The sequence below is a fragment of the Perca flavescens genome, chromosome 2, assembly GCF_004354835.1.
Source record: "Perca flavescens isolate YP-PL-M2 chromosome 2, PFLA_1.0, whole genome shotgun sequence".
NCBI lineage: Eukaryota > Metazoa > Chordata > Actinopteri > Perciformes > Percidae > Perca > Perca flavescens.
The window spans coordinates 7,144,374-7,159,081 of NC_041332.1; the positions used below are offsets into that span (position 1 = coordinate 7,144,374).

Below are 14,708 nucleotides of genomic sequence, written 5' to 3' on the forward strand. Positions count from 1 at the left end.
GGGGATATTTACCTCATTCGCCAGTTGCCAACACCATGCTGTGGTCTGGGTTTGGTAAATAAGCAGTGTTGAGCTGTTTCAGAGGTTTGATCTATCCTCAGCAGTGGAAGTGGTTTTGGTGCATATTGTCTGAGGCGGACCCTTGTACAGTACTGTAATATTTGTGCTTTGAAGCCATGTCAGCGCATTGTAACGTACTTTGTTATGCCTTTTTATTTTCATTTGTTTTATCGGGAGGGGAGTTGACAATTGTTTTTATACATTAATATTTCTTTCTCAGAGGTTAAATATGTCAGAAGAAGAAACTGTCATTTTATAATGAGAAGGAAAAAAAAAATCACTTGTCATCGTAAAACCACATCTTTTATTGTATAAAAAGACTAAAGGCATGATTTTAACTTTTTTTCTGAGAACTTAGATGTCGTACTCAATGAATTAATTGAATTTTAAAGATGAGTGATTTCAAAGATTTCTTTCTCCAAATAAAAAGTCTTCTATGGCTCCAGGCCAGCTGCTCGTCACGGAGGTGGATTTGTGTGTGTGTGTGTGTGTGTGTGTGTGTGTGTGTGTCTGTGTGTGATCAGATTTTGCGTGTGTGTGTATGTGTGTGTGTGTGTGAGCTCACATTTTGCCTGACTGTGTGTGTGTGATCACATTTTGCCTGATTTAAAATGTGGTTATCATCAGTTGTGTGGTTGTTTGTGTGAAGCATCGGTGGAAGAGGAATTCAGATTTACTTGCTTAAAAGTTGCTTTACCACATTATAAAGATACTTTATTACAAGTAAATGATTGGCAATTGTAAGAAGACAATTAGAAAGCTACAATATGAAACTGAAACAACTATACTTTCAAATGTGCAAACTAACTTTAACTTGAGTTCCGCAAACTTATTACTCAAATTGTTGAATGGTTCCTGCGTTCCTGCAGCCGTACTGTAGTTTCTCTGTCTGTATTCATCGCTCAACACAAAAGGCCTCTTAGGTGTTCTCTTATCTCTGCCATCCCTCAAACTCTCACCAAATGTATCATGAAGACAGTGTAGAAGCTGTCTTTCCTTGAAGACCCATAGATAATTTTTTTTTTTTTTTTTTTTTTTTTACCGTGCAGTTAAGGCCTTTGAAGGTCTGGCTGGTCGTGGCTGAACTCTGTCCAGAAGGCATCTGTTACTCAACATCTGTTCCTGTTACTCTCTTTCTCCCAGCATGCCGAGGGACACACAGGCCTCTCCCAAGGGTGGCCTTTTGTGTGCGCCATTGTCAATTCAATCATTGTTCCCTGAAGTCTGTTCCCATAATGCCGCGGGGGTTATAAACCCCTTCGGAGGCCAACTTTACCGGGCTAATGATTTACAGTTATTTGTGTCTAAATACAATCGGTGTCTTTATGGGGCAATTAAGAGAGAAAACGGAGGGGACTTTAAAGAGGTAATTGTGGAAAAGAAATCGAAACGTAGGCCAATATAAAGTTTGTTCTCTATCTTACATGAAGGCTGCGTTCAGATACTAGTGAGGGGAAAAAAAAAAAGCCACTGAAGTAACTTTTGCTGGGAACAGGAAGGGTGTAAAATCTAAAACCCAAAGGGTTGGATGTCCAATAGGCGTTCCTCTACATTGATCTGAATTTTAGAGCCATGAATTACCTGACTTGGTCTTTAGGAGGAGAAATAGGAGTGGTAAATCTAGCGTAGGGACATTGTATTTTTATGAATAGGCCCCCTCTCCCGTCTCCAGGGAGACACTTTCAACTTCTGGCAGTAGCCAACAGTGTGGGCATAGAACAGCCCACTATGGGGTAGCCAGGGGAAGACAACAGATGTTACTGATTAACTTTGCTCACAGACCCCTAAAGAAGTGTTTTTCAGAGTGCTTGCAGATGGACAAAACAAAAGTTGGATGAAATTTGTTCGTTTAGCAATATTTATTTGGAAAAATAGTCTTGGCTAATTCCTTCATTCAAAAACGGTAAAGGAGACGGTAACATAACAATTTGTACAGTACAATCCCTCTTAAATAACATTTTCTTAAAAAAAAAAAAAAAAAAAAAAAAAAAAAAAAAAGAGTCCCATTGACCTGAAGTGCCTTTGCAAATATCGTTTCAAAAAAGCAACTTAAATAATCGTAACAAACATCACAAATATACAATACAAAATAAAAATAACACAAAATCATTAAATTAACTTAAATTAAATCATAGTTTTAAATCATAACTTTTTTCTTGTTTTTTTTTCTTTATTTTACAAAAGGACAATCTGTATCAAAAAGCAACATTTTTTTATTAATTTTTTTTAAATTAAGACCGAGTTTCCATGTCCCAAATAGAAACCAAAAAAAAAAAAAAAAAAAAAAAATGAACAATACTATGTCATAAATGGATTTGGAGGGCTTTAGGGAAGAAAACGCACTTCAGTTTAACACAGTGATCAAGTATACATACAGTCTTCACAGGAGCAGTGATGGGAGCACAGCCCATGTGAACAGCCTCGTGAAGAACAGGCCAGTATGGCCAAACATCCACCGTTTGATGCAGTTCCTGCGCTCAGCAACGGCGTGTGGGTTAGAGAAAAGGCCTGGGTGCAAATGTTGCAAAAACAAAAATCGTAGCGTCGCGCATAATCACCACGAGACAGTGTCCGTTTATATGTTTTTTTTTTTATTATTATTTATTTTTTACCCCCACTCCCCGATAAAAGGCAGAACAGAAAGCTAAGTGGCAGTTTTATTTTCTTTACCCCGCCAGTTCTTATCCCACAGGCCGCCGCTGCCTGCGCTTATTTTCCAGTAGAGAACCAGCTCACTCTGAATATCAGTTAAACGTCTCAGTATCAGCAGCAGTCTCAAGGCGGGACACCTCCCCCTAGGGTTAGAGCAGCATCTGAAGGAGTATAAAAACTCTCCCATAGAGCAAATAAGCAACGGGCAGCCCATTGGTGGCTCGTTACACCTGGAGAGACACAAAAAGACAACAAAAAATTTAAGAAAAACATTCGCGTTTGTTGGGCAAATGACCACCGAATCCTATTTTACACTTAAGGTCAACCAAAGTAAAACATCCTAAACTCACCTCAGTTGCAATTATACATTCGTCCTTTTCCTCTGACATCACAAACACAGATTTGTACTTGGTGTCCGCACATGCAGACATTTCTGGGGCTCTCTTTTCTGATGCATCGCTTCAGGGAAGCAAGAGGAAAAAAAAAAGCCGTTAGTTTCATCATTCGGACAGCCTCAACGTTTTTGCGTTTAGTTTTTAGTCGACTTTTTCAGTAGCAGGTATTTACCATTTTAAACGTTTGCTGCGTTTCTCCTCGAACTCAAAGGAGTCCAGGGATTGGCACTTGTCTTCGCGGGCCGCCTCCAGCATGGCCTCTTTAGCCGCCTGCTCGTAGTTGACCTCGTGTACGAGGTTGTAGTCCGCGGGCGGATGGCGGCTCTTGTAGCTGCTCCTCTCTGGTGAAGATCCTTCGTCGGGATCGCCGCTGCAGAAGTCCATCTTCTTGTTGATGTTTTTGACGCCCGGTGTGGGCAACACGCTGACCGCCGGGTCCCTGTCACTGCGGTGGCAGTTGTTAGTCAGGTTATTTATTGTCTCTCCCTCGCCGGCGGTTTCCATTTGACCACCACGCTGCGCTTTTGAGCGGAAAAATCCAACAAGCACGGCGCATCCGGCCAGCAGCAGCAGCACCAGGGCCACGCCGGAGCCCACGGCCATCCAGGGCACGTCCGACCCGCGGATGGCGGCGTGCTCCGGAAGCAAGAACTGGCAGTTTCTGCCGCCGTAGCCGGGAACGCACGCGCAGACGTAGCGGCTGTTTCTCTCGTGGCAGGTGGCGCCGTTGTGGCAGGGGTTGTGTTCACAGCGGCTGATGGGCGAGCTGCAGTTGCGGCCGGTGTACCCCGGTGGGCAGGTGCAGGTGTAACCGTCGAGACCTTCCTGGCACGTGCCTCCGTTTTGGCAAGGGTACATGGAGCACTCGTCCCCGGTGTGGTCACAGTTCATGCCAGTGAAACCCTCCGGGCACTGACACAGGTACGAGTTGACGAGATCCACGCAGCGTGCGCCTGAGAACAGAGATAAGGAGCGGCATAAATGTTTGGTCCCAATGTTGGATTGGCAAACCCGGTCTTTCGTTTGGCAGGGGAGGGAATCCCCAGAGGCCCCACGATACGATATCATCGCAATACGTACGATATTATTGTGATATATTGCAATTTGTTAACTTTTTTCCAACTTCAAATTACGTCCCCAATGGAAATACTTTGTCTAAAAAGAGTTCTTCATCTCACTTCAATTTTATTATTTCCTGTATTATTGTAGTACCAAAAAGTTCCATTCTTATGTGCGATTAAATAGATGGATAGTTGGTGTCCGTGTATCGCCACGGAAAATATAACAATACTGCGCTTTATCGAGTTTAGCCCCACCCCTAATGTTTGGCGTTGAAGACACGCTGAAAGCAATAGGGCTGCTCCCTCTTAGTCGATTAGTCGACTAATCGGTCGTTTTGGTCTTAGTCAACTTAGATTTCTTTACTTGATTAGTCGCGTTTTATGCTTTTTTTTTTCATGCTGAATGACTTATTTCCAAGAAACGTACGAGCACATCTCTGGTACACACATATATTAAAGTGGTGCTTTTGCATGACTCTTTGCGGAGAAACTCAGATTTGCTGTCGATTAAATCAACTAATCGATCAGTCGATACAATTGAATGATTGTTAGTCGACCAAGAATTTCTTCAATCGAGCACAGCCCTAGAAAGCAATCTGCACGTGTCCAGGAGTAAATCTAAACCGGGCCCACCGGGCCAGTCTCTCTTACCATTGGAGCAGGGGCCCGAGGTGCAGTGGTCAATCTTCTTCTCGCAGTTGAACCCCGCGTACCCCGTGGGGCACTGGCAGAAGTAGCCTCCGTCAGGGTTGTCGGCGCAGCGGCCGCCGTTGGAGCAGGGCCCGTCGGCACACGTCATGGCACTCAGCTCGCAGTTGTTGCCATAGAAACCGTGAGGGCAAGTGCAGGTATATGTGTTTTCCAAATCCTGTGGGGGAGAAAATAGAACGGGCTCGACATCAAGATCAAGATCGAGAGGCAACCGCGGCAGCTACACGCTGTATGCTTTTGAATCTCGCTATGCTGCATCTGTTATGGTGTTTAATAATATCTAAAACATTTTGAAAGCTTCTCTGATTTCAAGTCAAGAATGGGGGACTGAAAAGGATGGAAGGGAAGGGAAGGGAGGAAAGGCATGTGCCATCTCTTGTCTCTTTACAGGCATTCAGACATGGTTGGCAGCGAGCCTAATCCCAGTCTCCGTTCTTATTCAAAATTCGTTTAAGAAGACCAAGCGGCACTTACGGCGCAGCTTCCTCCGTTGCGACAGGGGTTTCCAGCGCATTCGTTGACCTGGATCTCACAGCTGGCCCCAGTGAAGCCGGGCCTGCAGGAACAGGTGTAGCTGCCCTGACCGGTGTTGCTACAAGTGGCTCCATTCATGCAGGGCTTGTGGTGAGTGCAGTAGTTGAGATCTGGAAAGATACAGCAGCACATGTGGATTAGCCGCAGCACAACACATGGCAGGACAACAGCAGCAGCAGCAGCGACTGAATGTCTTTTTTGTCCTCTTGGCACACTTGACTCTTTCTCTTCTTCCAGTGTTATTTTTTTTTTTTTTTGTTTTGTTTCCTGTGCCCGAGCCCCCCTCCCCCCTCCCCCCTCCTCCCTCCCTGCTCTTGCTGTTCATCTGGAGACAACTGCTGCTCTGTTGTTGTTTCTTTACCACGGTGTTCAGGCCTGTTGTTGTTGCTGTGGTGATGTCTGATTTTGTTCCTCTCCCAATCTCTTGTCTCTTTACAGACTTTTAAACGTTTCCGACGATGAATGACGGGAGAGATGACGCACCGCGAAGATCCTGTTGCCAAAACTTTGTCAAGCTTTTCCTCAAGATCGCTTTGTCCGTTTTCTATCCTCTAGCATTCTCTTCCCAGTAAGCATTACTTTATTTATTCACAAATCGGGGTTGCCCGTCAAAAGACGTTGAGGCATCTAGGAGAAAAATGAGGCTAAATTTGGTTGAAAAGTCAGGGTATTTTAGATGTATGACTTCTGATTAAACAGCATTTCAAGTAGCATGCTTCCAAATGTAGTTGGGGCCTGCTTCTTATTGAAACATATTCATCAAAATGCTGTTGAATGAAGAGTTTTATGTAACCCAGACTTCTAAGCAATGTTCACTTTTTTAACCTAACTTAACAGCCAAGACTTTTCCGTCTTTCGACCAACAAGTCACCCTACCAGTGCTCTCGGGTTCCTTTCCTCTCTGTGTTTCCTTATCACTCGTTACCCACCCCCACCCCCCAACCTCATCACACTTTCTCCTCACCTTGGTTGCAGAAGAGTCCCCCCCAGCCCTCCTGACAGTTGCACTGCCACGGCTGCTGGCAGGTCCCGTGGAGGCAGCCCGGGTAACGAATGCACTCGTCGCAGTAGCGGCCTTTGAATCCCACTCTGCACCTGTTGTTGTCCAATTAGGAGGGAACACCGGTCAGTCCACTCACATTACCTCATGTGTCCCACTAATTAATTAACGCCCCAGTGAACCGGTGGAGGAAAAAAAAAAAAAAAAAAAACTTACTTGCACTCTCCAGGTTTCTCACAGAAGCCGTGCTCTTCGTCGCAGCCTGGCAGGCAAATCGCTGTACAGGAAGAAGAGAAGAAACTTTTTAGACTCCTAGGAACTTTAGGGAAATTTAGGAATTTACCTGATGAAGGTCTGAGACCGAAACGTTGTATTTTTCTTCTAAATAAATTATTGCTTGCGTAATGGTCAGTGTGCGGGATTTTCTCTAAACTTTTTGATCTGCTACTTTTGATCATATCCTATGCACCTGCCCGACCAAAGAGGTGTGCAAAAAAAGATTTTCCTACGTCAGACAGCTTCTTTGTTTGGTTTTGCACCTGAAGATGTAAAAACGTTATCACCTAAATCTCAACAAAGTCATTAAAATTAAGGAAAGGAGGGACTCCTAATCCCATAAACTGTTACCTTATAAACTCTCCTTATCACCGTGGAAGAATTTTCTGCTTAACATAGTGCTGAGACAAAGGAGGGAGTGTGTGAATGTGTGTGCCACAGAGAGTGTACACACACACACACACACACACACAGACCCCCTCAACCAACCCCACCACCCTCTTTTTTTTTCTTCTTCGCTGCGGGTCAAAACTCTTTTATTCATTCTGTGCACACACTCCCCTTAATGTCTCGGATTGGGGCAGATAAGAGTGGACAGCTGGCGAGTGTGTTGCCAGTGCGCGACAGCTGCTCCATTGTCTCCTCTCTGCCGGCAGCTGCCCACTTCAAACAATACCTCCCCCGCCTCGGCCAATCAGCGGCCGTCCCACTCCGAGAGTAACGAATCGGAAGGTAGCATGTAAATTTATGGCACGCGTGAGATTATTCCCCAAAACTTTCCTTAGAATAAATCAAGTGGTCGTGTGTTTGTGTGTGTGTGTGTGTGTGTGTGTGTGTGTGTGTGTGTGTGTGCGCGCGCGCGCGCGCAGAAGGGGATGCGTGTGGTGTTTACGCACAAGTTGCTTTCTAACTGCACTCGGAGGATCTGATTACACACCAACATAGAAATAAACTTTTTATACAGTTTTTATACTTTATCTTGTAATCTCTTTACATTAAAGTCAAAGCAACTTCATGCTGGGTTTTTTTTCTCTCAAATTATAGGCTACCCTTTAATTCCAATTAGAACGTTCATTATGTCTTAAAATTGATTTTGAGATTACTACTCATACACATGCTCCTAGCACAATATCAAAGTTGTGGTACTCACGTTCTGTGCAGTAATGCCCCTTCCACCCGGAGTCGCACACAATCTCCCCGCGCTCTCCACAGGTAAAGTGGCCGAAGGCGTCGTCTCTCGGCCGGCAGAACACCGAGCAGCCGTCCCCGTAGTAGTGCTCGTCGCACACGAAGCGGTACGAGTACTTGAGCTCCGTCCTGCCGCCTGTGTGCAGGTCCTGGGACCAGTCCTCTCCCACCGTCAGATGCCTCTGGGTGGTCATGGTGCTGATAACGCGGTCTGGATTATCTAAAGTGCACATGTGGAGGCAGACGGTGAGGGGTTAATGGATGGAAAAGTGCGAGAATGTGATTTAAAAAAAAAAAAAAAAAAAAAAGAAGAAGAAAAGGGTGTTTATTTCCTACCTGTGGAGATGTCGTCTTTGGAGTCGGTGTGTAATGCCTCAATGATCAGCGAGAAGGTCCCCTGGGAACACAAATGGCTTCATGAGACAGGTGGCCAGCGGAGATGTGGCGATAACATCAAGCAAAGGCCCCTAGGCGATTGTGCCATACACTCACTGCTGAATGCGAACTGCCTAACCCGATCCCGTGAAACTAAATACCAGTCAACTTGGTGTGCTCTCAGCCCTGAAGTTGTGGTCACAAATCGTGCTTCAGCGCGTTTTTTTTTACGCACGGATTTACAACAAAAAATGGCGCGATTTCGCCGCCTTCAATTCAAATGTAGTGAAAGGGACATGAATGGCTGTAGGCTACTTACCGGCCACGTAAAGCCGAAGTTAATCCTGACGGGGTTGCTGAAGGAACTCTCCGGGATGACATCGGGGACCTGGAACGAGTTGGAGCCGAGCACGGGAGTCACAGCGCCGCCGTAGGTGCACGGAGGCTCCGGGGAGGCGTTGGGCTGGTAGTGCTTGAGACAGATCCTGAAGAAGGTTTTACATTCGCACTGCTGCTGGAAAGCCGAAGTCAGGCCCCCCTTACAGCAGTTTTTGTTGCCCTGTACTCCCTTCTTGTTCAGGAACTCCTGCAACTTCAGCTCAAACACTCCCGAACAAAACCCCTGCGGAGGAAAAAGCACCTTTTATTATCTTTAGCTATACACATAGAACCGCTCGTGTACGTGTGTTGTGGTGGGATGGGAGGGGAGGGGGCGTGGGGTGAGGGGGGTGGGGGGGTGATGGTTCATTGTTAGAAAGAAATTATAAAGAATCAGTGGCTTACCTGGCACAGCAACATGGACATGACGGCAAGAGTCAGCAGGATGACGCGCCCCATATTAAATAAATACATAATAAATAATGAATAAATAGAGTAAAAAGTCTCGGGGCTCGGCTTGTCCTCAGGGGTGCCTCCTCCTGTTCAATCCCTCTGGGGAAGATGCATTGAGCACGTTTCTGTCGCCTCACGGGGTTTTCTCCTCAACTGCTGTCGCTGTCAGCCACGCCGCTCTCATTCATGTCCCGAGGAACAAAAAAAAAGGATAAATCCCAAACCTTTAAAAAAAAAAGGAAAAATAAAATCACAAAACAAGACGTGTGAACTTGTGAGTAGGGAATAAAAAAAAATCAGAGAAGTCCTCCAGTTCCGTTATAAAGCGTTAATCCAGTGCGTAAAGAGGGGGGTGAAAAAAAGATTTGGTTCCTTGTTTTTGTTTTCTTATGAAAGTGACAATTTTTTTTAGGAAGTAGCTTGTTGTGTGAAGGTCTTGGTCTAACCCAAGGACGGATTTGTCACTGGTCCAACATGCTTCCTTCTTCCTCCTAATGTCTTTCCTCTCTGTGAACTGTGCGTCTGTCTCTAGCCAAGGCCGCCTGCAGCCTGTTATATACGGCCTGGCACATGCTATGGTAATAACATGCAAATGTCCCCCCTCCTCCTCCTCCTCCTCCTCCTCCTCCTCCTCCTCATCCTCCTCCCCGACTTCACCTCCCAATCTGGCTCGGCTCTCCACAATGGGATCCCATGCAAGTACCCCAACAGCCTCCTTATTACCCCTTCCAGCACATACAGCGTTAATATCTGAGCCCAAAATGGAGACGTGTGAAAGTATTTCGACCAAATAAGAAGTGAAACATTAAAATAAAACTGCGAGACTCCTACAGTCGGAGGAAAAAGATTGTCAGATAACCTGTTGAACAAAAGGGATGAATGAACACAAGTTGTATTCCATTTTTGTTAAATTTAGCCAAATCTTTCTGAATGAATTCACAGGTTTAAGAGAGCTCATTGATGACTTTAGTGGTTGTTTGGAGATCATACTGTAGTTTCCCTTTTTAAATGAAATGATTAACGTGTTTAGGTCGATCTCTGTAGATTCAAAAAAGTTGCCCTGAACCAGAATGTAATACACACGCCATGTTTCCTCCTGACTGGATAATGGCATGTGGTTGATTTGGTCCCCTCCAGCTGTTGCCTCACTGGCCAAACATCTTAGTTTTTTTTTTTTTTTTTTTTTTTGGCGTCTTAAGATGTTTTGGTAAAGTGCCAAAAAGACAACAACCCAGAAACTGCTTGAAGTTGATTCAAAGGTTCTCGGAAAAAAAAATGTTTCTTGGTCAAACCCTGACTCAGTTAATTGTTTACACCCCTCCGCCTCCTCCTCCTCTTCCTCCCTCTTTCCTTCGCTGCTTTACACACTCCATTTTTTGGTATTTCTGGTTTGTGGGAAGAATTAGCTTTGAATCGACTCAAAAGACTAAAGACAACATTCCTTGGCAGAGCTGGGTGGTGAGGTAAACGACTTGAGGGGCTGGACTCCTGCTTTTTTCATTTTGCTCTCCCCTTCTTCTCCATTCTCCGGGCTAAGATGAGAAGAAGAAGAAAAAAAAAATGGATGTGTGTGTGTATGTGCATGAAAAGGGGCGCGCGCGCGCACCGGAGTCGCTCGCGTGGCCAACATGAGGGGGTGGGATTTTTGTTATTGTGTGTGTGGTGAAGGAATAAGTTTGCTCTCTCTCTTTCTCTCTCTCTCTCTCTCTCTCTCTCTCTCTCCCCCCCTCAGCTGTATGGTAATTCGGCCAGCACCTGCTCTCCCCTCAATAACAGCGTGCGCGCGACTCCCTCCGCTCAGCGCGCGCCCACACGTCGCATACACAATACACTCTCCACTTCCCTCAAAACACACACACACACACACACTTTTCACTTCACATCAAACAAACGTAACCGCATATTTTCTTTTTTTTTCTTCCCTTTTCTTCTTTAAATATTGACCAGCCCGAGGGGAATAACACTCTATTTAAGTCTTATTTGTGTGAAGGTGGATGTGTGCACTGCACTTGCGTGTGCGCGCGCGCGTATGAATAAGGAGCAGGAGGTGGGGGGGTAGTTTCTTAATTAGGTCGTTCATTAGAAGTGTGATTTTTCTGCTGTATAATGGGAGGGGGGGTCTGTGGCAAGCCCCACGTGCGGGCTACCGTACCGCGCGCGTATATATACATTGCGTCACTGTGTTCAGATATGCACGTCACGGCTGCTGTTTTCGGGCGTCGCTCCGGTGTCCGTTTCGTTACCTGCTGCTGTGATCCGTGGCTTTTTTTTTTTTAGGGAGGGTCCCCCCTCCCTAAAATAAGTGACATGCTTTCCCTTTCTCATCCAAAGTACCTTCCCTTCTGATGTGACATAACACGGTTGATGTCCGTAGTTACTTAATAACTCTAATCAATGGCAGCAACAACCAAACAAAGTCCTCCTCCATTAATAAACCTGTCCATCTCTCCTTTCACACCGGGCTGTTTTTCAGGCCAAACGCCGGCTGAACCGTGACCATCACAATTAAGTGACAAAAAAAAAAAAAAGAAATCAATACAATTTTAACTCGGAAAAAGAAGAGACTTCTTTAGTCTTCAAAGGGAGGCGGTTAGAAATGTTTTACAGCTTTAATACAGTTTTTTTTTTAGAGCAAAACTTAGATTGGTGATACCTTTAAAATAACTGGACTTAACCCTTGTGTTGACTTCGGGTCACATTGACCCGTTTTCAATTTTTGTTTTATATCAGAAAATATTGGACTTAGAAAATGTGTAGAAGAAAAATGTAACAACTTAAAACGTCGGGAAAAAAAACTTTTTCAAGGTTGACGGGAAAACAACACAAGGGTTAAGTAAATTCATGACGAGCTGCTCCAATATAAACCTGTAGTTTGTACTGATCATAGCCTCCAACCATAATCCTTAAACTAGGTATGCAAACTATGGTAAAAACTAGGCACAATGGGGGAAAACTTCAAAATAAAAGAGATTTTAAAAAGTCTTCCCCCGAAGATAACTGACCTTAATAATTTTCCAATAGTCTCATATGACTCACAAACAGCAATCAATGCGTGATCAGTTTTTGTGCACCCGACTGCAGATAATCAAAGTGTTTGACTAAACCTGAAACTAAACTAAAGCCACAACTGAAAGCCAATCTGAGCAAACTCAACCAGGAGCTGAAGCTGTAAAACTGAAATAAAAAAACTCTGTCCAGACACAGTTGTCCCTATACAGTTATGCTCTCTGTCCCCCTTCTTCCCCCCCCCCCCCACCCCCTCCCCTCCTGGCCAAGATGCTGTTGGCTGAGCTCTGACTGTTTAACTAAAGTGCTACTGTAGGGGGCTGCTGTAGTTTAACTCCTGCCCACCAGTAGCTGCGCCAAACAAAAAAGGGTGACTCGGGGTCTGACTATTCATCCATTCTCTGCGCTTTAATTTCCATTGATTGTGAATGCAGGAGGGAGGGAGGGAAGGGGGGGTCTTCAGTGGAGGACCACGACACGCCTTCAGACGCGGACAGACCCTTACAAGCCATCTGCCACTAACTACCCCCCCCCCACCCCCACCCCACCCCTTCCACATCCAGAAAACGACGTTAATTTCCCTGCTTCCCTCCCTCCCTCCTCCGGCCTGAGCGCACGTCTCTATGCGCTTCTGTCCACCGGGCTCCCGTCTACACTCAACTGGAAGCATGTTAAAGGACCTGTAACGGTATGGGCCCTCCGGGGCCATATGGCGAGGGGGAAGCCAGGAGGGGTTTTTTTTCTTCCTTTTTTTAGTCCCGAAGATGAGACACCACATGGTCACTCGTGGGAACGTAAACACGGCGCGCATCACACGATATCGATCATATGAAGCGGCGAGTGGGGAACGGGATGGGGGGGGTGTTGCTACTGTGTGAGGATCAATTGATTTTGTTTACACTGATACTTCATCAGTGTAGGAAATATTGACACATCTTCACCCGGAGTGAAAGCTTCCACCTCCCAGTGAAGCGCAGTTGAGCCTGTGATGATGCCAGGGTTGGTGGTTCCATTCCCTGAATGATGCAGGAGGAGCAAGGCACCAGACCACTGCCAGGGTTGGGTGGAGTTGAGAGGAGGGTGGAGAGAAGGAGGAGGGGGACCGATGGGGGGTGTCTCATAGAGGCCACTCGTGCTAAAATGTAGGCTGTATGAAAAGCCTGAAGGAAATGGTTTAAAATCAGCACTTTCTCAGGAGACGCTTTTACGCACGCTTCCCCCGAGTCCTTAATCATGATTATGCACTAAATAAAACTGTCGTTAACGTGATGAAAAATGACTGTAATAAGCACATGGAACATTAAAATGATTCCATAGTGACTTTATGGCTGCTTTATTGTATTTAATTTCATTTTAATTTCATTTCTTTTGTAGGATATTTGTCGTGATGTGGCGTATCCTCCTTTAAAGTGCTTTAAATCTTTTCGAGACCCATAATTTAAGACTAGACCTGGACTGTCTTTCTTCTGGTTCGCCCGTTTTACCTGCTGAAACGCACAGATCAACAGGCTCCTTTGTGTCCAGATCAGATTACTGTGGCCAGCTGCTGGCAGAGGGGGCCACAAGCCAGATCCGCGGCTCCCCAGGGCTCTTCAGGGCTCCGCCAGGCTCCCCACGGCTTCCCACGGCTCATCGAGGCTCCCGGTTCGGGCTGCTGTCTCATTTGCATACGTGCTGTTACTGGAGACGTGCTGAGCTTAAGTTTATGGAAAGAGTGCCGCCGTAATTACGTGGGGGGCCCAGAGACGCGCCTGCAAGTGTAGTGTGTGTGTGTGTGTGTGTGTGTGTGTGTGTGTGTGTGTGTGTGTGTGTGTGTGTGTGTGTGTGTGTGTGTGTGTGTGCGTTATAAGTGTGTGTCAGAAGGGAGGGGGTGGTTCGTGTGTGTGTGTGTGTGTGAGACACTGAGAGACACAGAGACACTGGAGACCTTAGGGGAAGGGTAAAAGAGAGGGAGCTGTACGTGGCCAGTCGCGTGCCAATGTTTATGAAAACACATCTGCCGCGCACCCCGGGGTGACGCACCACAACATATGCGGGTCCCTATGAATAAAATCGATGATTCAACAACTGATACTGTGCAGCGACACGTTTTCCCACAACATCAAATAGTCAGTGTCGATGAGAGATAAAGGGTTAAACAAACATCAACAAAAATCCTAATACATGTGGTGTTTTATAAGGTTATTATGGGGAATATATTCTATCAATGAGGGTTAGGGTATTTAGGTTATTGTAAGACTAGTGTAGGGTTATTAAACTGTGGGATTAAAACAAGCAAATGCAGTTATTGTAAGCTCCATGAGCGTCACATTTACACATTTGTGCAGAAATATTATTATTTAGAAAAGTATTAAAACATTTCCCCATACTCCATATAGGAATAGTATGCAAATATAGGTGACAAATTAAAAGAATAAGTGTGAATGAACAAGTAGAGAAACATAAAAAAAATGCAGATGCTTTCGTACAGGTGCACTGCATGATACTATTAAGCAGCTTACATCCCATGATGCTCTCTGAATGTATGGATGTGCTGGAAGTGTATGGAAGTGCTGAGTTGACCTCGATTTTGCATCAAGACGGTAAAAAGGAGAAGGTCTTAAAAGAAAAGATCCCATC

At 45.4% G+C, this 14,708-nt stretch overlaps 1 protein-coding gene across 1 annotated transcript; it reads right to left on the reverse strand.

The window, feature by feature from the left end:
* Positions 1-2,375: 2,375 nt before the first annotated feature.
* Positions 2,376-9,263, reverse strand: dla (deltaA). The gene is made up of 11 exons (XM_028568264.1): positions 9,036-9,263; positions 8,572-8,874; positions 8,214-8,274; positions 7,840-8,097; positions 6,630-6,690; positions 6,378-6,508; positions 5,354-5,523; positions 4,820-5,036; positions 3,280-4,060; positions 3,063-3,171; positions 2,376-2,942 (listed from the first exon to the last, which is right to left on the reverse strand). Exons 1-11 carry the CDS (start codon positions 9,102-9,104, stop codon positions 2,937-2,939), a joined length of 2,166 nt encoding a protein of 721 aa, XP_028424065.1. The 5' UTR covers positions 9,105-9,263; the 3' UTR covers positions 2,376-2,936.
* Between the last annotated feature and the right edge of the window lie 5,445 nt (positions 9,264-14,708).